Here is a 27146-nt window from a genome sequence, read left to right as displayed (position 1 = left end):
AGAGGGAGAATGGGAGGAGAGGGCGAGAATGGGAGGGAGAGGGAGAAGGGGAGGGAGAGAGGGAGAATGAGTTAGAGAGAGGGAGAATGGGAGGGAGAGAGGGAGAATGGGAGGGAGAAGGGGAGGGAGAGAGGGAGAATGGGAGGGAGAGGGTGAGAATGGGTTAGAGAGAGGAAGAAGGGGAGGGAGAGACGGAGAATGGGTTAGAGAGAGGAGAAGGGGAGGTAGCGAGGGAGAATGGGAGGGAGAGATGGAGAAGGGGAGGGAGAGAGGGAGAATGAGTTAGAGAGATGTAGAAGGGGAGGGAGAGACGGAGAATGGGTTAGAGAGAGGGAGAAGGGGAGGTAGCGAGGGAGAATGGGAGGGAGAGATGGAGAAGGGGAGGGAGAGAGGGAGAATGGGTTAGAGAGAGGGAGAAGGGGATGGAGAGAGGGAGAATGGGAGGGAGAGAGGGAGAAGGGGAGGGAGAATGGGAGGGAGAGAGGGAGAATGGGAGGGAGAGGGCGAGAATGGGAGGGAGAGGGAGAATGGGAGGGAGAGAGGGAGAAGGGGAGGGAGAATGGGGGGAGAGAGGGAGAATGGGGAGGGAGAGAGGGAGAAGGGGAGGGAGAATGGGAGGGAGAGAGGGAGAAGGGGAGGGAGAGAGGGAGAATGGGAGGGAGAGAGGGAGAAGGGGAGGAGAGAGGAGAATGAGAGGGAAAGAGGCAGAAGGGGAAGGAGAGAGGGATAATGGGAGGGAGAGAGGGAGAAGGGGAGGAGAGAGGGAGAATGGGTTAGAGAGAGGGAGAATGGGAGGGAGAGAGGGAGAATGGGTTAGAGAGAGGAAGAAGGGGAGGGAGAGAGGGAGAAGGGGAGGGAAAATGGGAGGGATAGGGCGAGAATGGGAGGGAGAGGGAGAATGGGTTAGAGAGAGGGAGAAGGGGAAAAAGCGAGGGAGAATGGGAGGGAGGGAGGGAGAATGGGTTAGAGATAGGGAGAAGGGGAGGGAGCGAGGGAGAATGAGAGGGAGAGAGGGAGAAGGGGAGAGAGAGAGGGAGAATGGGAGGGAGAGAGGGAGAATGGGAGGGAGAGAGGGAGAATGGGAGGGAGAGGGAGAATGGGAGGGAGAGAGGGAGAATGGGAGGGAGAGGGCGAGAATGGGAGGGAGAGAGGTAGAATGGGAGGGAGAGAGGGAGAATGGGAGGGAGAGGGAGAATGGGAGGGAGAGAGGGAGAATGGGAGGGAGAGAGGGAGAATGGGAGGGAGAGAGGGAGAATGGGTTAGAGAGAGGAAGAAGGGGAGGGAGAGAGGGAGAATGGGTTAGAGAGAGGGAGAATGGGAGGGAGAGAGGGAGAATGGGAGGGAGAGGGAGAGGGAGAATGGGAGGGAGAGAGGGAGAGAGGGAGAATGGGAGGGAGAGAGGGAGAAGGGGAGGGAGAGAGGGAGAATGGGAGGGAGAGGGAGAATGGGAGGGAGATAGGGAGAATGAGTTAGAGAGAGGGAGAAGGGGAGGGAGAGAGGGAGAATGGGAGGGAGAAGGGAGAGAGGGAGAATGGGAGGGAGAGAGGGAGAAGGGGAGGGAGAGAGGGAGAATGGGAGGGAGAGAGGGAGAAGGGGAGGGAGAGAGGGAGAATGGGAGGGAGAGGGAGAATGGGAGGGAGATAGGGAGAATGAGTTAGAGAGAGGGAGAAGGGGAGGGAGAGAGGAGAATGGGAGGGAGAAGGGGAGGAGATCGGGAGAATGGGAGGGAGAGGGCGAGAATGGGAGGGAGAGGGCGAGAATGGGAGGGAGAGGGAGAATGGGAGGGAGAGAGGGAGAATGGGTTAGAGAGAGGGAGAAGGGGAGGTAGCGAGGAGAAATGGGAGGGAGAGAGGGAGAAGGGGAGGGAGAGAGGGAGAATGGGTTAGAGAGAGGGAGAAGGGGAGGGAGAGAGGGAGAATGGGAGGGAGAGATGGAGAATGGGTTAGAGAGAGGGAGAAGGGGGGAGAGAGGGAGAATGGGAGGGAGAGAGGGAGAATGGGAGGGAGAGGGCGAGAATGGGAGGGAGAGGGAGAAGGGGAGGGAGAGAGGGAGAATGAGTTAGAGAGAGGGGAGAATGGGAGGGAGAGAGGGAGAATGGGAGGGAGAAGGGGAGGGAGAGAGGGAGAATGGGAGGGAGAGGGTGAGAATGGGTTAGAGAGAGGAAGAAGGGGAGGGAGAGACGGAGAATGGGTTAGAGAGAGGGAGAAGGGGAGGTAGCGAGGGAGAATGGGAGGGAGAGATGGAGAAGGGGAGGGAGAGAGGGAGAATGAGTTAGAGAGATGTAGAAGGGGAGGGAGAGACGGAGAATGGGTTAGAGAGAGGAGAAGGGGAGGTAGCGAGGGAGAATGGGAGGGAGAGATGGAGAAGGGAGGGAGAGAGGGAGAATGGGTTAGAGAGAGGGAGAAGGGGATGGAGAGAGGGAGAATGGGAGGGAGAGAGGGAGAAGGGGAGGGAGAATGGGAGGAGAGAGAGGAGAATGGGAGGGAGAGGGCGAGAATGGGAGGGAGAGGGAGAATGGGAGGGAGAGAGGGAGAAGGGGAGGGAGAATGGGGGAGAGAGGGAGAATGGGGAGGGAGAGAGGGAGAAGGGGAGGGAGAATGGGAGGGAGAGAGGGAGAAGGGGAGGGAGAGAGGGAGAATGGGAGGGAGAGAGGGAGAAGGGGAGGAGAGAGGGAGAATGAGAGGGAAAGAGGCAGAAGGGGAAGGAGAGAGGGATAATGGGAGGGAGAGAGGGAGAAGGGGAGGGAGAGAGGGAGAATGGGTTAGAGAGAGGGAGAATGGGAGGGAGAGAGGGAGAATGGGTTAGAGAGAGGAAGAAGGGGAGGGAGAGAGGGAGAAGGGGAGGGAAAATGGGAGGGATAGGGGCGAGAATGGGAGGGAGAGGGAGAATGGGTTAGAGAGAGGAGAAGGGGAAAAGCGAGGAGAATGGGAGGGAGGGAGGGAGAATGGGTTAGAGATAGGGAGAAGGGGAGGGAGCGAGGAGAATGAGAGGGAGAGAGGAGAAGGGGAGAGAGAGAGGGAGAATGGGAGGGAGAGAGGGAGAATGGGAGGGAGAGAGGAGAATGGGAGGGAGAGGGAGAATGGGAGGGAGAGAGGGAGAATGGGAGGGAGAGGGCGAGAATGGGAGGGAGAGAGGTAGAATGGGAGGGAGAGAGGGAGAATGGGAGGGAGAGGGAGAATGGGAGGGAGAGAGGGAGAATGGGAGGGAGAGAGGGAGAATGGGAGGGAGAGAGGGAGAATGGGAGGGAGAGAGGGAGGGAGAGAGGGAGAATGGGAGGGAGAGAGGGAGAATGGGAGGGAGAGAGGGAGAATGGGAGGGAGAGGGCGAGAATGGGAGGGAGAGGGAGAATGGGAGGGAGAGAAGGAGAATGGGAGGGAGAGAGGGAGAATGGGAGGGAGAGAGGGAGAATGGGAGGGAAAGGGCGAGAATGGGAGGGAGAGGGAGAATGGGAGGGAGAGAAGGGGAGGGAGAGAGGGAGAAGGGGAGGGAGAGGGGAGGGAGAAGGGGAGAATGGCGGGAGAGAGGGAGAATGGGAGGGAGAAGGGAAGGGAGAGAGGGAGAAGGGGAGGGAGAGAGGGAGAATGGGAGGGAGAGGGCGAGAATGGGAGGGAGAGGGAGAATGGGAGGGAGAGAAGGGGGGAGAGAGGGAGAAGGGGAGGGAGAGGGGAGGGAGAAGGGAAGGAGAAGGGGAGAATGGGGGGGAGAGAGGGAGAATGGGAGGGAGAAGGAAAGGGAGAGAGGGAGAAGGGGAGGGAGAGAGTGAGAATGGGAGGGAGAGAGGGAGAAGGGAGGGAGAGAGGGAGGGAGAGAGGGAGAAGGGGAGGGAGAGAGGGAGAATAGGAGGGAGAGAGGGAGAATGGGGGGAGAGGGAGAATGGGTTAGAGAGAGGGAGAAGGGGAGGGAGAGAGGGAGGGAGAGAGGGAGAATGGATGGGAGAAAGGGAGAATGTGTTAGAAAGAGGGAGAAGGGGAGGAGAGAGGGAGAATGGGAAGGAGAAGGGGAGGGAGAGAGGGAGAATAGGTTAGAGAGAGGAAGAAGGGGAGGGAGAGAGGGAGAAGTGGAGGGAGAGAGGGAGAATGGGAAGGAGAAGGTGAGGGAGAGAGGGAGAATAGGTTAGAGAGAGGAAGAAGGGGAGGGAGAGAGGGAGAATGGGAAGGAGAGAGGAGAAGGGAGGGAGAGAGGGAGAAGGGAAGGGAGAGAGGGAGAATGGGGGGGAGAGGGAGAAGGGGAGGGAGAGAGAGGGAGAATGGGAAGGAGAGAGGGAGAAGGGGAGGGAGAGAGGGAGAATGGGAAGGAGAGAGGGAGAAGGGGAGGGAGAGAGGGAGAAGGAGAGGGAGAGAGGGAGAATGGGGGGAGGGAGAAGGGGATGGAGAGAGGGAGAATGGGTTAGAGAGAGGGAGAAGGGGAGGGAGAGAGGGAGAAGGGGAGGGAGAGAGGGAGAATGGATGGGAGAAAGGAGAATGGGTTAGAAAGAGGGAGAAGGGGAGGGAGAGAGGGAGAATGGGAGGGAGAGAGGGAGAAATGAGTTATAGAGAGGGAGAAGGGGAGGGAGAGAGGGAGAATGGGCGGGAGAGAGGGAGAAGGGGAGGAGATAGGGAGAATGGGTTAGAGAGAGGGAGAAGGGGAGGGAGAGAGGGAGAAGGGGAGGGAGAAGGGGAGGGAGAGAGGGGAATGGGAGGAGAGAGGGAGAATGGGAAGGAGAGAGGGAGAAGGGGAGGGAGAGAGGGAGAATGGGAAGGAGAGAGGAGAAGGGGAGGGAGAATGGTAAGGGGAGATGGAGAAGGGGAGGGAGAGAGGGAGAATTGGAAGGAGAGAGGAGAAGGGGAGGGAGAGAGGGAGAATGGGAAGGAGAGAGGGAAAAGGGGAGGGAGAGAGGGAGAAGGGGAGGGAGAGAGGGAGAAGGGGAGGGAGAGAGGGAGAATGGGAAGGAGAGAGGGAGAAGGGGGAGGGAGAGAGGGAGAATGGGTTAGAGAGAGGACGAAGGGGAGGGAGAGAGGGAGAATGGGTTAGAGAGAGGAAGAATGGGAGGAAGAGAGGGAGAAGGGGAGGGAGAGAGGGAGAATGGGCTAGAGAGAGGGAGAAGGGGACGGAGAGAGGGAGCAGTACGCTGGGAAAGATCAGAAGGTCCCGCATCCTCCCACAGCAGAGGAAACAAACATCACCGCCATTCAGACACAGCACACACACACACTCTGTCTCACACACACACTCTATCTCACACACACACTCTAGCTCTCACACACACTCTGTCTCACACACACACTCTATCTCACACACACACTAACATCTAATCACGCACACACACACACACGTGCACCCTCACACATATTTCAGGGCAGAAGTGTATTAGGAGTAAATCATAGATTTGGACCTCTCTCTGTAGCTATGATAACACATGAGCTCATGTCCAGATGTTCACCCACACAAGAGGTCATGTCCAGATGTTCACCCACACAAGAGGTCATGTCCAGGTGTTCTCTCACACTGAGGTCATGTCCAGATGTTCACCCACACATGAGGTCATGTCCAGGTGTTCTCTCACACTGAGGTCATGTCCAGGTGTTCTCCCACACTGAGGTCATGTCCAGATGTTCACCCACACTGAGGTCATGTCCAGGTGTTCTCCCACACAAGAGGTCATGTCCAGGTGTTCTCCCACACTGAGGTCATGTCCAGGTGTTCTCCCACACTGAGGTCATGTCCAGGTGTTCTCCCACACAAGAGGTCATGTCCAGGTGTTCTCCCACACTGAGGTCATGTCCAGGTGTTCTCCCACACTGAGGTCATGTCCAGGTCTTCTCCCACACTGAGGTCATGTCCAGATGTTCACCCACACAAGAGGTCATGTCCAGGTGTTCTCTCACACTGAGGTCATGTCCAGGTGTTCTCCCACACAAGAGGTCATGTCCAGATGTTCTCCCACACTGAGGTCATGTCCAGATGTTCTCCCACACTGATGTCATGTCCAGGTGTTCTCCCACACTGAGGTCATGTCCAGGTGTTCTCCCACACATGAGGTCATGTCCAGGTGTTCTCCCACACTGAGGTCATGTCCAGGTGTTCTCCCACACTGAGGTCATGTCCAGGTGTTCTCCCACACTGAGGTCATGTCCAGGTGTTCTCCCACACTGAGGTCATGTCCAGGTGTTCTCTCACACTGAGGTCATGTCCAGGTGTTCTCCCACACAAGAGGTCATGTCCAGGTGTTCTCCCACACTGAGGTCATGTCCAGGTGTTCTCCCACACAAGAGGTCATGTCCATGTGTTCTCCCACACAAGAGGTCATGTCCAGGTGTTCTCCCACACAAGAGGTCATGTCCAGGTGTTCTCCCACACTGAGGTCATGTCCAGGTGTTCTCCCACACTGAGGTCATGTCCAGGTGTTCTCCCACACTGAGGTCATGTCCAGGTGTTCTCCCACACTGAGGTCATGTCCAGGTGTTCTCCCACACTGAGGTCATGTCCAGGTGTTCTCCCACACTGAGGTCATGTCCAGGTGTTCTCCCACACTGAGGTCATGTCCAGGTGTTCTCCCACACTGAGGTCATGTCCAGGTGTTCTCCCACACTGAGGTCATGTCCAGGTGTTCTCCCACACTGAGGTCATGTCCAGGTGTTCTCCCACACTGAGGTCATGTCCAGGTGTTCTCTCACACTGAGGTCATGTCCAGGTGTTCTCCCACACTGAGGTCATGTCCAGGTGTTCTCCCACACTGAGGTCATGTCCAGGTGTTCTCCCACACTGAGGTCATGTCCAGGTGTTCTCCCACACTGAGGTCATGTCCAGGTGTTCTCCCACACTGAGGTCATGTCCAGGTGTTCTCCCACACTGAGGTCATGTCCAGGTGTTCTCTCACACTGAGGTCATGGACTAGAGAGCAGAATACACACACACACACACTAAAAATAATATGGTTATATTGAACTGATATACATATGTAATTTACTTTTTTACACAAGTCCCTCCCCTCACTAATAGACACACAATCTCTCCTCCACTGTGTAAACTGTCTGGTTGTTTTGTTTAACACTGAGTTCAACAGTTGACTCTTTCATGTTTGGACTTTGTTGTGTTTTGTCTGTGAGGAGGAAATCTAGTTTATACTGTGAAGTGTTTGGTACAAACCCACTATTGTGTGTGTTTCCATGTGTCTGTTTGGACAGGAGTGTGAAGCCCTCTGGTCTCTTGAAAAACTCTAAACAGGAAAATAAACAACTATCTGCAGTCACATAAATGTGAATATTTATTTATATGAAGTCATCATTGGCCGGGATCACAGGAAGTGGAGCGTTGGTATCTGCTGCACTCTGTACAGTCACATGTCTCCCTACTGTCCTCTTCCAATGACACACACAGTGGCACATATGTCTGGTGTTACATTGAATATGTGTGAATATGGAAGAAAGTAAATGATGGATTAATATGATTTGTTTTGCGTGACACTAACAGGCTATAACCCAGTTGTATCCCTCTATCTCTCCCCCCTCCCCTCCCTCTATATCCTCCTCTCCCTCTGTCATCTCCCTCTATCCTCCTCTCCCTCTCTATCCTCCTCTCCCTCTGTCCTCTCCCTCTATCCTCCTCTCCCTCTGTCATCTCCCTCTATCCTCCTCTCCCTCTCTATCCTCCTCTCCCCCTCTATCCTCCTCTCCCTCTGTCCTCTCCCTCTGTCGTCATCTCCCTCTATCCTCCTCTCCCTCTGTCCCTCCTCCCCTCTCTATCCTCCTCTCCCTCTGTCCTCCTCTGTCCTCTCCTCCCTCTCCCTCTATCCTCCTCTCCTCTCTCTGTCCTCCTCTCCCCTCTGTCCTCTCCCTCTGTCCTCTCCCTCTCTATCCTCCTCTCCCTCTGTCCTCCCTCTGTCCTCTCCCCTCTATCCTCCTCTCCCCTCTATCCTCCTCTCCTCTGTCCTCTCCCTCTGTCCTCTCCCTCTGTCCTCCCTATCCTCCCCTCCCTCTCTATCCTCCTCTCCCTCTCTGTCCTCCTCCCTCTGTCCTCTCCCTCTGTCCTCCTCTCCTCTATCCTCCTCTCCCTCTGTCCTCCCCTCTGTCCTCTCCCCTCTGTCCTCTCCCTCTGTCCTCCTCTCTCCTCTCTATCCTCTCTCCTCTGTCCTCCCCCCTCTCCCTCTCTATCCTCCCTCCCTCTGTCCTCTCCCTCTGTCCTCTCCTATCCTATCCTCCTCTCCCTCTGTCCTCTCCTCTCCCTCTCCCTCTCCTCTCCTCTATCCTCTCCCTCTCCCTCTCTCCTCTGTCCTCTCCCTCTCCTCTCTGTCCTCTGTCTGTCCTCTCCCTCTATCCTCCTCTCCCTCTGTCCTCTCCCTCTGTCCTCTCCCCCCTCTCCTCCTCCCTCTCCTCTCCCTCCTCTCCCTCTGTCCTCTCCCTCTGTCCTCTCCCCTCTATCCTCCTCTCCCCTCTGTCCTCTCCCTCTGTCCTCTCCCCTCTCCTCCTCTCCCCTCTATCCTCCTCTCCCTCTGTCCTCTCCCTCTGTCCTCTCCCTCTATCCTCCTCTCCCTCTCTATCCTCCCTCTCCCTCTGTCCCCTCTCCCTCTCTCCCTCTCCCTCTGTCCTCTCCCTCTGTCCTCCCTCCCTCTCCTCTGTCCTCTCCTCTCCCTCTCTCCTCCTCTCCCTCTGTCCTCTCCCTGTCCTCTGTCCTCCCCTCTCTCCTCCTCTCCCTCTGTCCTCTCCCTCTGTCCTCCCTCTCTCCTCTCCCCTATCCTCCTCTCCTCTGTCCTCTCCCCCTCTGTCCTCTCCCCTCTGTCCCCTGTCCTCCCTCTGTCCTCTCCCTCTATCCTCCTCTCTGTCCTCTCCTCTGTCCTCTCCCTCTGTCCCTCCTCTGTCCTCTCCCTCTATCCTCCTCTCTCCTCTCCCTCTCCTCCTATCCCTCTCTCCTCTCCCTCTCTGTCCTCTCCCCTCTGTCCTCTCCCCCTCTCCCTCCTCTCCTCTCTCCTCCTCCTCTCCTCTGTCCTCTCCCTCTGTCCTCCTCTCCCTCTGTCCTCTCCCCTCTGTCCTCTCCCTCTGTCCTCCTCCCTCTGTCCTCCTCTCCCTCTGTCCTCTCCCTCTGTCCTCTCCCTCTCCTCTCTCCTCTCTGTCCTCTCTGTCCTCTCCCTCTGTCCTCTCCTCTGTCCTCTCCCTCTCTCCTCCTCCTCTCCCTCTGTCCCTCTCCTCTCCTCTCTCTATCCTCCTCCCCTCTGTCCTCTCCCTCTGTCCTCTCCCCCTCTGTCCTCTCCCTCTGTCCTCTCCCTCTATCCTCCTCTCCCTCTGTCCTCTCCTCTCTGTCCTCCTCCCCTCTGTCCTCTCCCCTCTGTCCTCTCCTCTCCTCCTCTCCCTCTCCCTATCCTCCTCTCCCTCTGTCCTCTCCCTCTATCCTCCTCTCCCTCTGTCCTCCCTCTCCCTCTCCTATCCTCCTCTCCCCTCTCTATCCTCCTCTCCCTCTCTGTCCTCTCCCTCTGTCATCTCCCTCTATCCTCCTCTCCCTCTCTATCCTCCTCTCCCTCTATTCTCCTCTCCCTCTCTATCCTCCTCTCCCTCTCTATCCTCCTCTCCCTCTGTCCTCTCCCTCTGTCCTCTCCCTCTCTATCCTCCTCTCCCTCTGTCCTCTCCCTCTGTCCTCTCCCTCTATCCTCCTCTCCCTCTCTATCCTCCTCTCCCTCTGTCCTCTCCCTCTGTCCTCTCCCTCTCTCCTCCTCTCCCTCTCTATCCTCCTCTCCCTCTGTCCTCTCCCTCTGTCCTCTCCCTCTGTCCTCTCCCTCTGTCCTCTCCCTCTACCCTCCTCTCCCTCTGTCCTCTCCCTCTGTCCTCTCCCTCTATCCTCCTCTCCCTCTGTCCTCTCCCTCTGCCTCTCCCTCTGTCCTCTCCCTCTGTCCTCTCCCTCTGTCCTCTCCTCTCTATCCTCCTCTCCCTCTGTCCTCTCCCTCTGTCCTCTCCCTCTATCCTCCTCTCCCTCTGTCCTCTCCCTCTGTCCTCTCCCTCTATCCTCCTCTCCCTCTGTCCTCTCCCTCTGTCCTCTCCCTCTGTCCTCTCCCTCTATCCTCCTCTCCCTCTGTCCTCTCCCTCTGTCCTCTCCCTCTGTCCTCTCCCTCTGTCCTCTCCCTCTGTCCTCTCCCTCTATCCTCCTCTCCCTCTCTATCCTCCTCTCCCTCTGTCGTCATCTCCCTCTATCCTCCTCTCCCTCTCTATCCTCCTCTCCCTCTCTATCCTCCTCTCCCTCTCTATCCTCCTCTCCCTCTCTGTCCTCTCCCTCTGTCATCTCCCTCTATCCTCCTCTCCCTCTCTATCCTCCTCTCCCTCTCTATCCTCCTCTCCCTCTGTCCTCTCCCTCTGTCGTCATCTCCCTCTATCTTCCTCTCCCTCTGTCATCATCTCCCTCTATCCTCCTCTCCCTCTGTCATCATCTCCCTCTATCTTCCTCTCCCTCTCTCTTCTCTCAGGCATCTGAACAATGAGCATGCTCTGGATGACCGCAGCACGGCCCAGTGCAGGGTGCAGATGCAGGTGGTCCAACAGCTGGAGATACAGGTGGGCTACACACACACACACACACACACACACACATAGACACTCTCTGTGACTGTGACTTGTCTGAGTCAGGGTGGGGGTTAGAGAAAGCACTGGAGCTTGTCATTTAAAAGAGGAAATCTGCCATCACAGGCCCCAATTATAAACCTCCCAGTCCAGCCCAGTCCAGCCCAGCCCAGTCCAATCCAGCCCAATCCAGTCCAGTCCAGTCCAGCCCAGCCCAGTCCAATCCAGCCCAGTCCAGTCGAGCCCAGCCCAGTCCAATCCAGTCCAGTCCAGCCCAGTCCAGTCCAGCCCAGTCCAGCCCAGTCCAGTGCAGCCCAGTCCAGCCCAGTCCAGCCCAGCCCAGTCCAGTGCAGCCCAGTCCAGCCCAGTGCAGCCCAGTCCAGCCCAGTCCAGCCCAGCCCAGTCCAGTCCAGCCCAGTCCAGCCCAGCCCAGTCCAGTGCAGCCCAGTCCAGCCCAGTCCAGCCCAGTCCAGTCCAGCCCAGTCCAGTCCCTCACTACTGAGGAGAAGGAGGAGGAGACTTGATTCAGCCACCTCCCCCCTAATTCTACCCAGCTATATCACTGCATTGAATCATACAGTATCATGGTTCTCATACTGCACTACCCCACAAAGGCACAAGACGTCAGAGGAACACATCAAGATGATGAAGAGTGTATGGGTGTGTTTCCGGCCCGTCTATTAGGCACATCCCACTTCTCTCCCAGCAGCCAAACACACACACTCCCAAAATAACCCCCAAACAGCATGGTGTTAAGCCCAGGGTATTGGGTCTGGAGCTGGGGTTTAGGGTTAGCCGTGGCCCTGGTGCCCCTGGTAAACAGTGTTTAGCCCCACGCCTGAAGCCACCACTGGGGAACACAACGTGACAGAGAGGCAGGCGGTGTCACATCACATCAGCTCTCCGGTCCTCTCTGCTTCCCCTGCCATGTCAACTACCTCAGCCAGGCATCACCACTCACTACTGCTCTGTTACAGTACCTACACACAGATTAACACACACACACTTCACTCAATGCTGCCCTAATACACAGCCTACTGCTGGTCTCATTCAGCCAGCTTCTGCAGGCCTCTCATGCACACACACACACATTCTGTCATAAACACACACATACAGACACACACGTACAGACACACACATTCTGTCATAAACACACACATACAGACACACACGTACAGACACACACGTACAGACACACACGTACAGACACACACATACAGACACACACATACAGACACACACGTACAGACACACACGTACAGACACACACATACAGACACACACGTACAGACACACACGTACAGACACACACGTACAGACACACACGTACAGACACACACGTACAGACACACACGTACAGACACACACATTCTGTCATAAACACACACATACAGACACACACGTACAGACACACACGTACAGACACACACGTACAGACACACACATACAGACACACACATACAGACACACACGTACAGACACACACATACAGACACACACGTACAGACACACACATACAGACACACACATACAGACACACACGTACAGACACACACGTACAGACACACACATACAGACACACACATACAGACACACACATACAGACACACACATACAGACACACACATGCAGACACACACGTTTCCCGCAGGCTATTGCACAGCAGCTCCCTCTAAACGCCAGTTAGCAATGTCAAACGGGGACTAGTGTATCTGTAGGGTAATGTGTGTGTGAGTGTGTGTGTGTATAACGTGTGAGATAGTGTTAGGTGTGTGTGGGGAGGGGGTTCTCTCTGCCTGGGGATACTGGTGCTGTGAGACAGTGAGAACAGCCCAGAGACACACACACACACTCATACACACACTACACACGTGTTAAATCATAGACGAAGGGGGTGCCTCTTTCTCTTGTACGTCACACCCTCTCCTAAATATCTGTGTTTTACTGGTGTAATGGGAAGCATTGACACTGATGTGGCTTGATTGGATTTTATGAAGAGTCCACAGTGTGAGAATCAGCATCAGAATAAGTCTCTAGTCTGTTAACGTCAAGACAAACAGTGTTGTTTGAATGGGGCCTGAGTCTAGACATGTGAATGGGGCCTGAGTCTAGACATGTGAATGGGGCCTGAGTATAGACATGTGAATGGGGCCTGAGTATAGACATGTGAATGGGGCCTGAGTCTAGATATGTGAATGGGGTCTGAGTCTAGACATGTGAATGGGGCCTGAGTATAGACATGTGAATGGGGCCTGAGTCTAGACATGTGAATGGGCCTGAGTATAGACATGTGAATGGGGCCTGAGTCTAGACATGTGAATGGGGCCTGAGTATAGACATGTGAATGGGGCCTGAGTCTAGACATGTGAATGGGGCCTGAGTATAGACATGTGAATGGGGCCTGAGTCTAGACATGTGAATGGGGCCTGAGTATAGACATGTGAATGGGGCCTGTAGCAAAGCTGTAGAATGACGTATTTCCCTTACTACTGTGCTTCTCTACTATTACAATAGTAATCATTGACTAAAATAGTGTAATTTCACTGTCCTTGTGTGTGTGCGTGCGTGTGTGTGTGTGCGTGTGCGTGTGTGTGTTTCTCAGCTGTCCAAGGAGAGTGAACGACTGCAGGCGATGATGACCCACCTGCACATGCGCCCTTCGGAGCCAAAGCCTTTCAATCAACCTGTGAGTACCTCACCTCTCAACTCTCACCTCTCAACTCTTACCTCTCACCTCTCACCTCTCAACTCTCACCTCTCAACTCTCACCTCTCACCCCTCAACTCTTACCTCTCACCTCTCAACTCTCACCTCTCAACTCTCACCTCTCAACTCTCACCTCTCAACTCTCACCTCTCAAGTCTTACCTCTCAACTCTCACCTTTCACCTCTCACCTCTCACTGTGCTGTAGCAGATGCCACTAAGGTATATTTGTGTTTCTGAGAGTTTTGGGGTGTGTCCAGTCAGTCTTGGTGTTTGCATCCTTGTTGATGAGTGTTACAAATGTGGACTACAATTTATTTATTCATATATTAGGGTTATCTATAGAGTTAATTGTTAGTTTACAAGATATGTATACAGCCTGTTGTTCTGGATTCATATATGAGCAGAGGTCCCAGTAATAAAACATGTAATAATGTAGTCATGATTACATGTGTGCCTGTGTGTGTGTGTGTGTGTGTGTGTGCGAGCCATCAGTCAGTCTGCCCTGTTGATGGATGGAGCTGTGTGTCTCTGGGCAGGCAGGCAGGCAGGTTGGTGCAGGCAGGCAGGCAGGTTGGTGCAGGCAGGCAGGCAGGTTGGTGCAGGCAGGCAGGTTGGTGCAGGCAGGCAGGCAGGTTGGTGCAGGCAGGCAGGCAGGTTGGTGCAGGCAGGCAGGTTGGCGCAGGCAGGCAGGCAGGTTGGTGCAGGCAGGCAGGCAGGTTGGTGCAGGCAGGCAGGCAGGTTGGTGCAGGCAGGCAGGTTGGCGCAGGCAGGCAGGCAGGTTGGTGCAGGCAGGCAGGTTGGTGCAGGCAGGCAGGCAGGTTGGTGCAGGCAGGCAGGTTGGCGCAGGCAGGCAGGCAGGTTGGTGCAGGCAGGCAGGCAGGTTGGTGCAGGCAGGCAGGTTGGCGCAGGCAGGCAGGCAGGTTGGTGCAGGCAGGCAGGTTGGCGCAGGCAGGCAGGCAGGTTGGCGCAGGCAGGCAGGCAGGTTGGTGCAGGCAGGCAGGCAGTTTGGGGCAGGCAGGCAGGCAGGTTGGTGCAGGCAGGCAGGCAGGCGCAGGCAGGCAGGCAGGTTGGTGCAGGCAGGCAGGCAGGTTGGTGCAGGCAGGTTGGTGCAGGCAGGCAGGTTGGCGCAGGCAGGCAGGCAGGTTGGTGCAGGCAGGCAGGTTGGTGCAGGCAGGCAGGCAGGTTGGTGCAGGCAGGCAGGTTGGCGCAGGCAGGCAGGCAGGCAGGTTGGTGCAGGCAGGCAGGCAGGTTGGTGCAGGCAGGCAGGTTGGCGCAGGCAGGCAGGCAGGTTGGTGCAGGCAGGCAGGTTGGCGCAGGCAGGCAGGCAGGTTGGCGCAGGCAGGCAGGCAGGTTGGTGCAGGCAGGCAGGCAGTTTGGGGCAGGCAGGCAGGCAGGTTGGTGCAGGCAGGCAGGCAGGCGCAGGCAGGCAGGCAGGTTGGTGCAGGCAGGCAGGCAGGTTGGTGCAGGCAGGTTGGTGCAGGCAGGCAGGTTGGCGCAGGCAGGCAGGCAGGTTGGTGCAGGCAGGCAGGCAGGTTGGTGCAGGCAGGCAGGCAGGTTGGTGCAGGCAGGCAGGTTGGCGCAGGCAGGCAGGCAGGTTGGTGCAGGCAGGCAGGCAGGTTGGCGCAGGCAGGCAGGCTGGTTGGCGCAGGCAGGCAGGTTGGCGCAGGCAGGCAGGTTGGCGCAGGCAGGTTGGCACAGGCAGGCAGGCAGGTTGGCGCAGGCAGGCAGGTTGGCGCAGGCAGGCAGGCAGGTTGGCGCAGGCAGGCAGGCTGGTTGGCGCAGGCAGGCAGGTTGGCGCAGGCAGGCAGGTTGGCGCAGGCAGGTTGGCGCAGGCAGGCAGGCAGGTTGGTGCAGGCAGGCAGGCAGTTTGGGGCAGGCAGGCAGGCAGGTTGGTGCAGGCAGGCAGGCAGGCGCAGGCAGGCAGGCAGGTTGGTGCAGGCAGGCAGGCAGGTTGATGCAGGCAGGTTGGTGCAGGCAGGCAGGCAGGTTGGCGCAGGCAGGCAGGTTGGTGCAGGCAGGCAGGCAGGTTGGTGCAGGCAGGCAGGTTGGCGCAGGCAGGCAGGCAGGTTGGCGAAGGCAGGCAGGCTGGTTGGCGCAGGCAGGCAGGCTGGTTGGCGCAGGCAGGCAGGTTGGCGCAGGCAGGCAGGTTGGCGCAGGCAGGTTGGCGCAGGCAGGCAGGCAGGTTGGAGCAGGCAGGCAGGTTGGCGCAGGCAGGCAGGCAGGTTGGCGCAGGCAGGCAGGCAGGTTGGCGCAGGCAGGCAGGCAGGTTGGCGCAGGCAGGCAGGTTGGCGCAGGCAGGCAGGTTGGCGCAGGCAGGTTGGCGCAGGCAGGCAGGTTGGCGCAGGCAGGCAGGCAGGTTGGCGCAGGCAGGCAGGTTGGCGCAGGCAGGCAGGTTGGCGCAGGCAGGCAGGCAGGTTGGCGCAGGCAGGCAGGTTGGCGCAGGCAGGCAGGCAGGTTGGCGCAGGCAGGCAGGTTGGCGCAGGCAGGCAGGTTGGCGCAGGCAGGCAGGCAGGTTGGCGCAGGCAGGCAGGTTGGCGCAGGCAGGCAGGCAGGTTGGCGCAGGCAGGCAGGTTGGCGCAGGCAGGCAGGCAGGTTGGCGCAGGCAGGCAGGTTGGCGCAGGCAGGCAGGTTGGCGCAGGCAGGCAGGTTGGCGCAGGCAGGCAGGCAGGTTGGCGCAGGCAGGCAGGTTGGCGCAGGCAGGCAGGTTGGTGCAGGCAGGCAGGCAGGTTGGCGCAGGCAGGCAGGTTGGCGCAGGCAGGCAGGTTGGCGCAGGCAGGTTGGCGCAGGCAGGCAGGTTGGCGCAGGCAGGCAGGTTGGCGCAGGCAGGCAGGCAGGTTGGCGCAGGCAGGCAGGCAGGTTGGCGCAGGCAGGCAGGTTGGCGCAGGCAGGCAGGTTGGCGCAGGCAGGCAGGCAGGTTGGCGCAGGCAGGCAGGTTGGCGCAGGCAGGCAGGCAGGTTGGCGCAGGCAGGCAGGCAGGTTGGCGCAGGCAGGCAGGCAGGTTGGCGCAGGCAGGCAGGCAGGCAGGTTGGCGCAGGCAGGTTGGCGCAGGCAGGTTGGCGCAGGCAGGCAGGTTGGTGCAGGCAGGCAGGCAGGTTGGCGCAGGCAGGCAGGCAGGTTGGCGCAGGCAGGTTGGCGCACGCAGGCAGGGCTGTTATTAGGTATCTAATGAATATTTCATTATTCAGATTGACGAGGAGTCTTATTAAAATATGAAGATGTTGAAATTAATTGTCAATTAGAAGTGGAGTGTCTTAATTTGAGGGGATGTAAATGGTTGCGGTGGAGTGGTGGGACGTGTGTGTGTGTGTGTGTGTGTGTGTGTGTGTGTGTGCGTGCGGAGACAAATGCAGAGCATCAGCTGTCATTAGCACCTTATGGGAAATCAGGAAGAGGTGTGTCCTAAGTCATCACGGGAGACAAGCCTGGGGGTCAAAGATTGGAGGAGGGGGTTGGAAGGGAGGAGTCTTCATAATGGAAACAAAGCTTGCCCTCAATTAAGAGGGTTGTGGTGTTGCCTTGGTGATGTGGCAGGTCCACAGCTAATGAAGTACCTGTTTAACAGGGGGATGGAAAGAGAGAGAATGAAGGGCTGGAGAGAAAGAGGCAGATTTCCAGAGCTAATGAAGTAGCAGTTAAACAGGCCTGACCCCTAATCAGTCAGAATGGTACAGACCCCTCCTCTGGAGCAGACAGGGAGAGGACACGTAGGAGGTGGGGGCTGGTCATGACTGGAAAGATAAGAGAAGGAGAAATAGGAGGGAAGGTGAAGAAAGAGAGAGATGAGGGAGAGAGAGAAAGGAAAGAAGACAGAGATGATCAGAGTACCCCCCCCCCCCCCCCTCTCTCTGTCTCTCTCTCACACACACACACTCACACACGCACACACACAAACACAATCGTTTTAATTAGCTCTAAACTAGCAGCCCTTGGAAAAGTGTCCCTGAGCGACTCAGAGGACTGGTTTCCAGTTCCCGTTGCTCCTGTGGGCTCTGCCTAATTGGGCCGAGCTGGGCCATGAAGAGAGCGTGCCACCGCTGTGTGTGCGTCTGTGTGTGTGTGACCACAGAGGCGTCCACACACATACACACTCCCATCTCTTGCTTTGTTTTGTTTTTTGTTCACTGAGGACTAATTGCATTGTGTGTCTGTGTAACTGAGTCTGAGGTCTTTGTTTTGCTCTCCGCTGGCAGAGTTGGTGATCTTATGATAGATAGTCTTTGTGCCAGCTGGCATCGCTCATGTCTCTTTGTCTCTGTGTCGATGTGGATTAAAGGTTTGTATAAATCCAAGCAGCATAGCTAACTGTCCATCTATCCTACCAAAGGGCAAGGTGGAACCATGAATATTGTTGATGATGGTCCCTATTTGATGATGTCACATCCTGTTCCTCCCCAGCTGAACCTGGCGTCCAGTGGCTCCCTGCTGAAGAGGGAGAGCGATGTGTACCCCGAGGGTCTACCTCACCCCCCCACCTCCGCCGCCGCCCCTATTACCCCGGTCCGCCAGGGCCCCTCTGTCATCAGCTCCTCCAGCCTGCACTCACACTCACACTCACACTCACACTCACACCCGCACGGCGTGGGACCCATACGCAGGCGCATCGCTGACAAGTTCTGCACCCCCATCGCCTCAGGTATACGAGAGGGTATGCATACAGCCCTCCAACACACACATTTGGAAATCTATACAAGCATACTGGTATATACACACACACACACACACACACACAGACACACACACACACACACACAGACACACACACACACACACACACACAGACACACACACACACACACACACACACCTATCAAGGACTAACACAGTGTGTGTTTTCTCTGTAGAGCTGGCGCAGAACTGTGAGTTCTATAAGAACGCTGATGTCAGACCTCCCTTCACCTACGCCTCTCTCATACGCCATGTAAGTCTCCTCCTTTTATTCTCCTTTTCTCTTCCTGTCATCGCCTCTCATCTTGCTTTTCTCCTACCCTACCCACTCAAATTCTCTCCCCTCCTCCTTCCATCCTTCTCGCCTCCTTCCTCTACTCTCTTTTTAGTTGTGTGAACCATTGGTAGCTCCGTTGAGACGTTGTCTAATGTTGTTCCCTCTCTGTCTCTCTGTAGGCCATTCTGGAGGCTCCAGACATGCAGCTGACTCTTAATGAGATCTATAACTGGTTTACACGAATGTTCGCCTACTTCAGGAGAAACACAGCCACATGGAAGGTGAGTCCACACACATTCTTACACACACACTCCTCCGCATAGACATGAGGTCACTCACCTACTGTAGACACATGCACACACACTGAACATCCATACACAAAGATTAGACAATATTCCTCCTCACACACACACCCACACACTCACACACTCGGCAGCCTCAAAAACTGACATGGCCATTGAAACACCAAGCTGTTTTGATGATTATAAGCCATTTTACCCACAATGCCCTGAGTGGAGTGTGTGTGTGCGTAAGTGTGTGGACTCACTCCATGTGGCTGTGTTTCTTCACAGAGAGGTGTTAGATTTGACTTATCCCACCTCCATCCTCCTCCCTCCTTCCATCTCCCTTCTCCCCCCCCCTCTCTCCCTCCATCTCTCCCTTCCTCCCTCCCCTCCCTCCCCCCTCTCCCCCCCTCTCTCCCTCCATCCCTACCTTCCTCCCTCTCTCCCTCCCCCTCTCTTCCTCCACCCCCCTCTTTTTCTTCTCTCCCTCCACCCTCCCTCTCTCCCATTTTCTTCCCTCTCCCTTCCCTCCCTCCTCCCTCCCTTCTCCCTCCTTCCCTCTTCTTCACTCCCTCCTGGTCTTCCGGAGAGTTCTGTGGCCTACGAAGACGGTTCCACTTAGCTCAGTGGAAACACACCTCACTATCACACAGCGTCATTACAGAGTCACACACACTCAATAGTTTCTCACACACACACATTCTCACACACACTCACTCTCGCAGTCTATGACTCACACACACACACACACACACACACACACACACACACACACACACACACACACATACAAACACACACTCGCACACCTGTCTGGAACGTGACTGTGTAGGTGCTGACCCATTTCTACTGGAGCCTCCATCTAATTTGAGTGTCAGCTCCTCCAGAGAGACAGACGAGAGGAGGGGTGAAGAGGCGGTGTCACGGCCCGAGCCTTGCACTAATAGCCTTGAACTGAGGTGGGGAGGGAGAGAGATGCCAGCCAGGAATATCTTTGCCTCCGCATCTCACTTTTATGAAATTTAGCAAATCATATATTCTCCCACTTCCTCTCTACCTAGACCCGGCCCTTTAAATATAGATCTATCTACCTTTATATATTTATATATGTATGAAATATCCTGAGGTTTGGCCTGTATTAAATATAGAGGAAGATGTATGTCCTTTAATGGGCCTGGATATTTCATGAGGAGAGCTAGTGTCAGCCACTGGAAGACATTGATCAGAGAGAGGGAGGGAGAGAGGGATGAGGGGGGGGGAGGGATGAGAGAGAGAGGGAGGGAGAGAGGGATGAGGGAGGGAGAGAGAGAGAGAGAGAGCAAGAGAAGTAGAAGGAGAGGTGTCCAGTCAGAGTTAAACAGAATATGATTTAATTTCTCCAAGGTTCTGAATATGTTTGAGAATGTATTTTTATGGGTAGAGAGCAGGTTCACATTCAACAGGATGTGGCTCATCCAATAAGACCATTTTAGAGTCTATCTTGAACTGCTGGTGCCAACATGGTACTTTTAAGCATTCTAATATCACATTGAGGACAATAACTGAAGGGGTGTATGCTGAAAGGTAAGAACTACCAGTCTGTTGTGTGGGCGCTGTGACACACACACGCCACCTCCCATTTGACACAAGTCCCTACCCATCATCCTTTTCTCTAACAGCCCTACTCTCCTCTCCCCACCCCCAGTCTCATTCCCTCTGTACCCCCCTAACTGTACCCTTACCTTTCTCCAATACTACCTCTAGCATTAGCCCTCTATTCCATCTGTATCCCTTCTCTCCTTTCCCACACTCACCCCCTCTCCTCTACACGTCTCTCTCTCTCTCGCCCCTCTCTCCTCTACACGTCTCTCTCTCTCGCCCCTCTCCTCTACACGTCTCTCTCTCTCTCTCACCCCCTCTCCTCTACACGTCTCTCTCTCTCTCACCCCCTCCTCTCTACACGTCTCTCTCTCACCCCTCTCCTCTACACGTCTCTCTCTCTCTCTCGCCCCTCTCCTCTACACGTCTCTCTCTCTCTCGCCCCTCTCCTCTACACGTCTCTCTCTCTCGCCCTTCTCTTCTCTACACGTCTCTCTCTCTCGCCCTTCTCCTCTCTACATGTCTCTCTCTCTTTCGCCCCTCTCCTCTACACATCTCTCTCTCTTCCCCTCTCTCCTCTACACGTCTCTCTCTCTCGCCCCTCTCCTCTACACGTCTCTCCCTCTCTCGCCCCTCTCCTCTACACGTCTCTCTCTCTCACCCCCTCTCCTCTACACGTCTCTCTCTCTCTCTCACCCCTCTCCTCTACACGTCTCTCTCTCTCTCACCCCTCCTCTCTACACGTCTCTCTCTCACCCCCTCTCCTCTACACGTCTCTCGCTCTCTCGCCCCTCTCTCCTCTACACGTCTCTCTCTCTCTCGCCCCTCTCCTCTACACGTCTCTCTCTCTCGCCCTTCTCCTCTCTACACGTCTCTCTCTCTCGCCCTTCTCCTCTCTACACATCTCTCTCTCTCGCCCCTCTCTCCTCTACACGTCTCTCTCTCTCGCCCCTCTCCTCTACACGTCTCTCTCTCTCGCCCCTCTCCTCTACACGTCTCTCTCTCTCACCCTCTCTCCTCTACACGTCTCTCTCTCACCCCCTCTCCTCTACACGTCTCTCTCTCTCGCCCCTCTCCTCTACACGTCTCTCTCTCTCTCTCACCCCCTCTCCTCTACACGTCTCTCTCTCTCTCTCACCCCCTCTCCTCTACACGTCTCTCTCTCTCTCACCCCCTCTCCTCTACACGTCTCTCTCTCTCTCGCCCCTCTCTCCTCTACACGTCTCTCTCTCTCTCGCCCCTCTCCTCTACACGTCTCTCTCTCTCGCCCTTCTCCTCTCTACACGTCTCTCTCTCTCGCCCTTCTCCTCTCTACACGTCTCTCTCTCTCTCGCCCCTCTCCTCTACACATCTCTCTCTCTCGCCCCTCTCTCCTCTACACGTCTCTCTCTCGCCCCTCTCCTCTCTACACGTCTCTCTCTCCTCTCCAGGGTGTGTTGTGTTGAGGGGGGAGGGGGGGTGCATGTGCTGTGACCTGCTGTAAATGACTGCTAATGTTTTAACTGGGAGAATTAGGCTTTCATCACGGAGCCAAATGCAAATAGCAATGAATAGCAGAGGAGCCGCGATGGAAGGGTGGCGGGCTGAGATTGGGGTCATACTCATTTACAAAACTGAGCATCGCAACTCGAAGGAGAGAGGGGGGTGTCTGGGGCTGATTATGGCTCGTGTAATTACGTATGTGTGTATGTATGTGTGTGTGTGTAATTACGGTGAGGAGTGATGCACGCTCTGCCTGTCCCTCTCTCATGGATTAAAAAAGCGTGTCAGAGAAAATATGCAGGATTTAATTATAGACAAATTAAAATTGGTAATGAAATTGGGCATGAACAAACTACAAATAGTAGATGAAAAGAGAAGATTATCCCTAGGGGAGTGAGCCACAGATAGTGGTGTGTGTGGGGGTGGGTGGATTGTGGCTGATTACAGAAATGTAAAAAAAAAAAATAAACAGGGGAGGGGATACACATCCTTGTCTTATTTTACACGGCCCAGACAAAAGTGTTTTTGTCTGTAGTGTGTGTGTGTGTGTGTGTGTGTGTGTGTGTGTGTGTCCACGAGTCATTCGTTATTTGTCTGAGCAGGGTTTTGTCGTATTTGGCTCTCTTCAGTATAACTGAAGTAACCGTTACAGAGTGCTGTTTTTAGGCACGAATTCCTCGTGTTTAAGAAAGCAAATTATTCTTCAAATCGGATGGTCTTTATCTCCTTCACTCCCCCCCTCTCTATCTCTATCTCCCTCTCTCCGTCTCTTTCTTTTCCTCTGTTCAGAATGCTGTGCGCCACAACCTGAGTCTGCATAAGTGTTTTGTGAGGGTGGAGAACGTGAAGGGGGCCGTGTGGACGGTGGACGAAGTGGAATACCAAAAGAGAAGACCACCAAAGATGACTGGGTATAAACTCATCACACACATTTATCTACCTGCCAGCCAGCCAGCCAGTCAGCCAGCCAGCCAGCCAGCCAGCCAGTCAGCCAGCCAGCCAGCCAGTCAGCCAGCCAGTCAGCCAGCCAGCCAGCCAGCCAGTCAGCCAGCCAGCCAGTCAGCCTGCCAGTCAGCCAGCCAGTCAGCCAGCCAGTCAGCCAGCCAGTCAGCCAGCCAGCCAGTCAGCCAGCCAGTCAGCCAGCCAGTCAGCCCTGGCCCCGATAGATGATATGCATGCAGTGCCTTCAGAAAGTATTCATACCCCTTGACTTATTCCACATTATGTTGTGTTACAGCCTGAATTCAAAATAGATTAAATACATTTTTTTCTCACCCATCTTCACACAATACCCCATAATGATAAACTGAAAACATGTTTTTAGAAATGTTTGCAAATGTATATTAAAAAATAGATAAACATAACATAACAATACTTATTTCCATAAGTATTCACACCCCTAAGTCAATACTTTGTAGAAGCACATTTTATGGTGATTACAGCTGTGAGTCTTTCTGGGTAAGTCTCTAAGAGCTTTCCACACCTGGATTGTACAATATTTGCCCATTATTCTTTTAGAAATTATTCAAGCTCTGTCAAGTTGATTGTTGATCATTGTTAGACACCCATTTTCAAGTCTTTCCATAGATTTTCAAGCTAATTTAAGTCAAAACTGTAACTCGGCCACTCAGGAATATTCAATGTCGTATTAGTAAGCAACTCCAGTGTAGATTTGTGTTTTAGATTATTTTATTTTATTTTTTTATGTTATAAGTCAGATAAGAACAAATTCTTATTTACAATGACAGCCTAGCCCGGCTAAACCCGGACGACGCTGGGCCAATTGTGCACCGCCCTATGGGACTCCCAATCACAGCCGGTTGTGATACAGCTTGGAATAAAACCGGGGTCTGTAGTGATGCCTCTAGCACTGAGATGCAGTGCCTTAGACCGCTGTACCATTGAACTGCTGAAAGGGGAATTCGTCTCCCAGTGTGTGTTAGAAAGCTGACTGAACCAGGCCTTCCTCATCTTCCACATTTTGCCTGTTATTATAGCTGTATTTCCTTTATCTTTATCCTAAAGAATTCCCTAGTCCTTGCCAATGATAAGCATACCCATAACATGATGCAGCCACCACCATGCTTGAAAATATGAAGAGTGGTACAGTGATACTCAGTGATGTGTTGTGTTGGATTTGCACCAAAGATAAGGCTTTTTATTAAGGACAAAAAGTTCATTTTTTGTAGGATTACTTAAGTGCCTTATTTCAAACAGGATGCATCCTCAGTTTTTCTCATATCACAGCCATTACATTCTATAACTGTTTAAAATCATCATTGGCCTCATGGTGAAATCCCTGAGCAGTTTCCTTCCTAGGAAGGACGCCTGTATCTTTGTAGTGACTGGGTGTATTGATACACCACCGAAAGCCTATTTAATAACTTCACCATGCTCAAAGGCATATTCATCATCTATTGTTTTTCTACCAATCTGTGGCCTTCTTTGCGAGGCATTGAAACCTCCCTGGTAAATGTGGTTAAATCTGTGCTTGAAAATTCAATTCTCGATTGAGGGACCTTACAAATAATTGTATTCTTTATTTAATTTAACCTTTATTTGACTGTTTGGGGTAAAAAGATGGGATAGTTATTCAAAAATCATATTATTATTTAACAAGAAATGAGTCCATGCAACTTACTATGCGATTTGTTAAGCACATTTTTTATCCTGAACTTATTTAGGCTTGCCATAACAAAGTCCTTGAATACTTATTGACGCAAGACATTTCAACTTTATTTGTTTTATTAATTTCAAAAATCTAAAAAATAACACTCTACTTTGACATTATGGGGTTTTGTGTATAGATCAGTGATATAATCAATATAATCAAAATTCAGTCTGTGTGTGTCTGTGTGTGCGTGTCTGTGTGTGTGTGTCTGTGTGTCTGTGTGTGTGTCTGTGTGTGTGTGTCTGTGTGTGTGTGTCTGTGTGTGTGTGTCTGTGTGTGTGTGTGTGTGTCTGTGTGTGTGTCTGTGTGTGTGTGTCTGTGTGTGTGTGTGTGTGTGTGTGTGTGTGTGTGTGTGTGTGTGTGTGTGTGTGTGTGTGTGTGTGTGTGTGTGTGTATTTCCCATTTGTCGGCACCATTACTGTGTGGCTGTGTATGCTGCAAGTTTGCTAGCATGTGTAATCAAATATTCACACAGACACGGAGGACAGAGGCTTGTTAGGGTGTGTAAACAGCTTTCCTTCCAACTTCCAGAGAAATCAGGACAAATTACACAATCAAACACACACACACACTTGTACACACACACTTGTACACACACACACACACATACACACCTGCACAACAGATATCAGAGACTTGGAACCAATGTGTGTGTGTGTGTGTGTGTGTGTGTGTGTGTGTGTGTGTGTGTGTGTGTGTGTGTGTGTGTGTGTGTGTGTAGAGCATCTGTTTACAGTATGTGTGTATGTGTCTGTGTGTAGCAGGTGTGTTTGTTGCACTTGTTAGTTGTTTTTGGCTGGACCAACTCTTCTGCACACATGTTGTCAATATGTGTTTATTTCCATTCCCCCCATATCTTTCTCTCTCTCTTTCTCTTCTACCTCTCTCTTTACCCCCTCTCTCTTTCTCTCTCTCTTTCTCTTCTACCTCTCTCTTTACCCCCTCTCTCTTTCTCTCTCTCTTTCTCTTCTACCTCTCTCTTTACCCCTCTCTCTTTCTCTCTCTTTTCTCTTCTACCTCTCTCTTTACCCCCTCTCTCTTTCTCTTCTACCTCTCTCTTTACCCCCTCTCTCTCTCTCTCTCTTTCTCTTCTACCTCTCTTTTACCCCCTCTCTCTTTCTCTTCTACCTCTCTCTTTACCCCCTCTCTTTCTCTCTCTCTTTCTCTTCTACCTCTCTCTTTCTCTCTCTCTTTCTCTTCTACCTCTCTTTACCCCCTCTCTCTTTCTCTCTCTCTTTCTCTTCTACCTCTCTCTTTACCCCTCTCTCTTTCTCTCTCTCTTTCTCTTCTACCTCTCTCTTTGCCCCCTCTCTCTTTCTCTCTCTCTTTCTCTTCTACCTCTCTCTTTACCCCCTCTCTCTTTCTCTTCTACCTCTCTCTTTACCCCCTCTCTCTCTCTCTCTCTTTCTCTTCTACCTCTCTCTTTACCCCTCTCTCTCTCTCTCTCTTTCTCTTCTACCTCTCTCTCTCTCTCTCTTTCTCTTCTACCTCTCTCTTTACCCCCTCTCTCTTTCTCTCTCTCTTTCTCTTCTACCTCTCTCTTTACCCCCTCTCTTTTCTCTTCTACCTCTCTCTTTACCCCCTCTCTCTCTCTCTCTCTCTTTCTCTTCTACCTCTCTCTTTACCCCTCTCTCTCTCTCTCTCTCTTTTCTCTTCTACCTCTCTCTTTACCCCCTCTCTCTTTCTCTTCTACCTCTCTTTTACTCCCTCTCTTTCTCTCTCTCTTTCTCTTCTACCTCTCTCTTTCTCTCTCTTTTCTCTTCTACCTCTCTTTACCCCCTCTCTTTCTCTCTCTCTTTCTTTCTACCTCTCTCTTTACCCCCTCTCTCTTTCTCTCTCTCTTTCTCTTCTACCTCTCTTTTGCCCCCTCTCTCTTTCTCTCTCTCTTTCTCTTCTACCTCTCTCTTTACCCCCTCTCTCTTTCTCTCTCTCTTTCTCTTCTACCTCTCTCTTTACCCCCTCTATCTTTCTCTCTCTCTTTCTCTTCTACCTCTCTCTTTACCCCTCTCTCTTTCTCTTCTACCTCTCTCTTTACCCCCTCTCTCTCTCTCTCTCTTTCTCTTCTACCTCTCTCTTTACCCCCTCTCTCTCTCTCTCTCTCTCTTTCTCTTCTACCTCTCTCTTTACCCCTCTCTCTTTCTCTTCTACCTCTCTCTTTACCCCCTCTCTCTTTCTCTCTCTCTTTCTCTTCTACTCTCTTTACCCCTCTCTCTTTCTCTCTCTCTTTCTCTTCTACCTCTCTCTTTACCCCCTCTCTCTTTCTCTCTCTCTTTCTCTTCTACCTCTCTCTTTACCCCTCTCTCTTTCTCTCTCTCTTTTTTCTCTTCTTTCTCTTCTACCTCTCTCTTTACCTCTTTCTCTTCTACTCTCTCTCTCTCTCTCTCTTTCTTCTACCTCTCTTTACCCCCTCTCTCTTTCTCTTCTACCTCTCTCTTTACCCCCTCTCTTCTCTCTCTCTTTCTCTTCTACCTCTCTCTTTCTCTCTCTCTCTCTTTCTCCCCTCTCTCTTTCTCTCTCTTCTACCTCTCTCTTTACCCCTCTCTCTTTCTCTCTCTCTTTCTCTTCTACCTCTCTCTTTGCCCCCTCTCTCTTTCTCTCTCTTTCTCTTCTACCTCTCTCTTTACCCCCTCTCTCTTTCTCTTCTCTCTCTTTACCCCCTCTCTCTCTCTCTCTCTTTCTCTTCTACCTCTCTCTTTACCCCTCTCTCTCTCTCTCTTTTTCTCTTCTACTCTCTCTCTCTCTCTCTTTCTACCTCTCTCTTTACCCCCTCTCTCTCTTTCTCTCTCTTTCTCTTCTTCTCTCTTTACCCCCTCTCTCTTTCTCTTCTACTCTCTCTTTACCCCCTCTCTCTCTCTCTCTCTTTCTCTTCTACCTCTCTCTTTACCCCCTCTCTCTCTCTCTCTCTCTTTTCTCTTCTACCTCTCTCTTTACCCCCTCTCTCTTTCTCTTCTACCTCTCTCTTTAC

At 53.5% G+C, this 27146-nt stretch overlaps 1 protein-coding gene across 4 annotated transcripts in view; it reads left to right on the top strand.

Annotated features, from left to right (window-relative positions):
- LOC115119488 (forkhead box protein P4-like) overlaps positions 1-27146 on the top strand; it is a 180648-nt gene that overhangs the window by 146284 nt on the left and 7218 nt on the right. For 2 of the 4 annotated variants that reach the window (XM_065001867.1, XM_065001866.1), the window contains exons 10-15: positions 10424-10511; positions 13120-13203; positions 17620-17869; positions 18066-18142; positions 18346-18447; positions 22300-22421. In XM_065001867.1, the coding sequence (XP_064857939.1) occupies positions 10424-10511; positions 13120-13203; positions 17620-17869; positions 18066-18142; positions 18346-18447; positions 22300-22421 (723 nt within the window). The remainder of the gene's footprint in view (positions 1-10423; positions 10512-13119; positions 13204-17619; positions 17870-18065; positions 18143-18345; positions 18448-22299; positions 22422-27146) is intronic. The other 2 variants (XM_065001869.1, XM_065001868.1) reach the window with 1 other exon arrangement.

The sequence above is a fragment of the Oncorhynchus nerka genome, linkage group LG15 (assembly GCF_034236695.1).
Source record: "Oncorhynchus nerka isolate Pitt River linkage group LG15, Oner_Uvic_2.0, whole genome shotgun sequence".
Taxonomy (NCBI): Eukaryota; Metazoa; Chordata; class Actinopteri; order Salmoniformes; family Salmonidae; genus Oncorhynchus; species Oncorhynchus nerka.
Note: the sequence above shows the minus strand (reverse complement) of the source record. Positions and strands in the feature narration are given on the sequence as shown.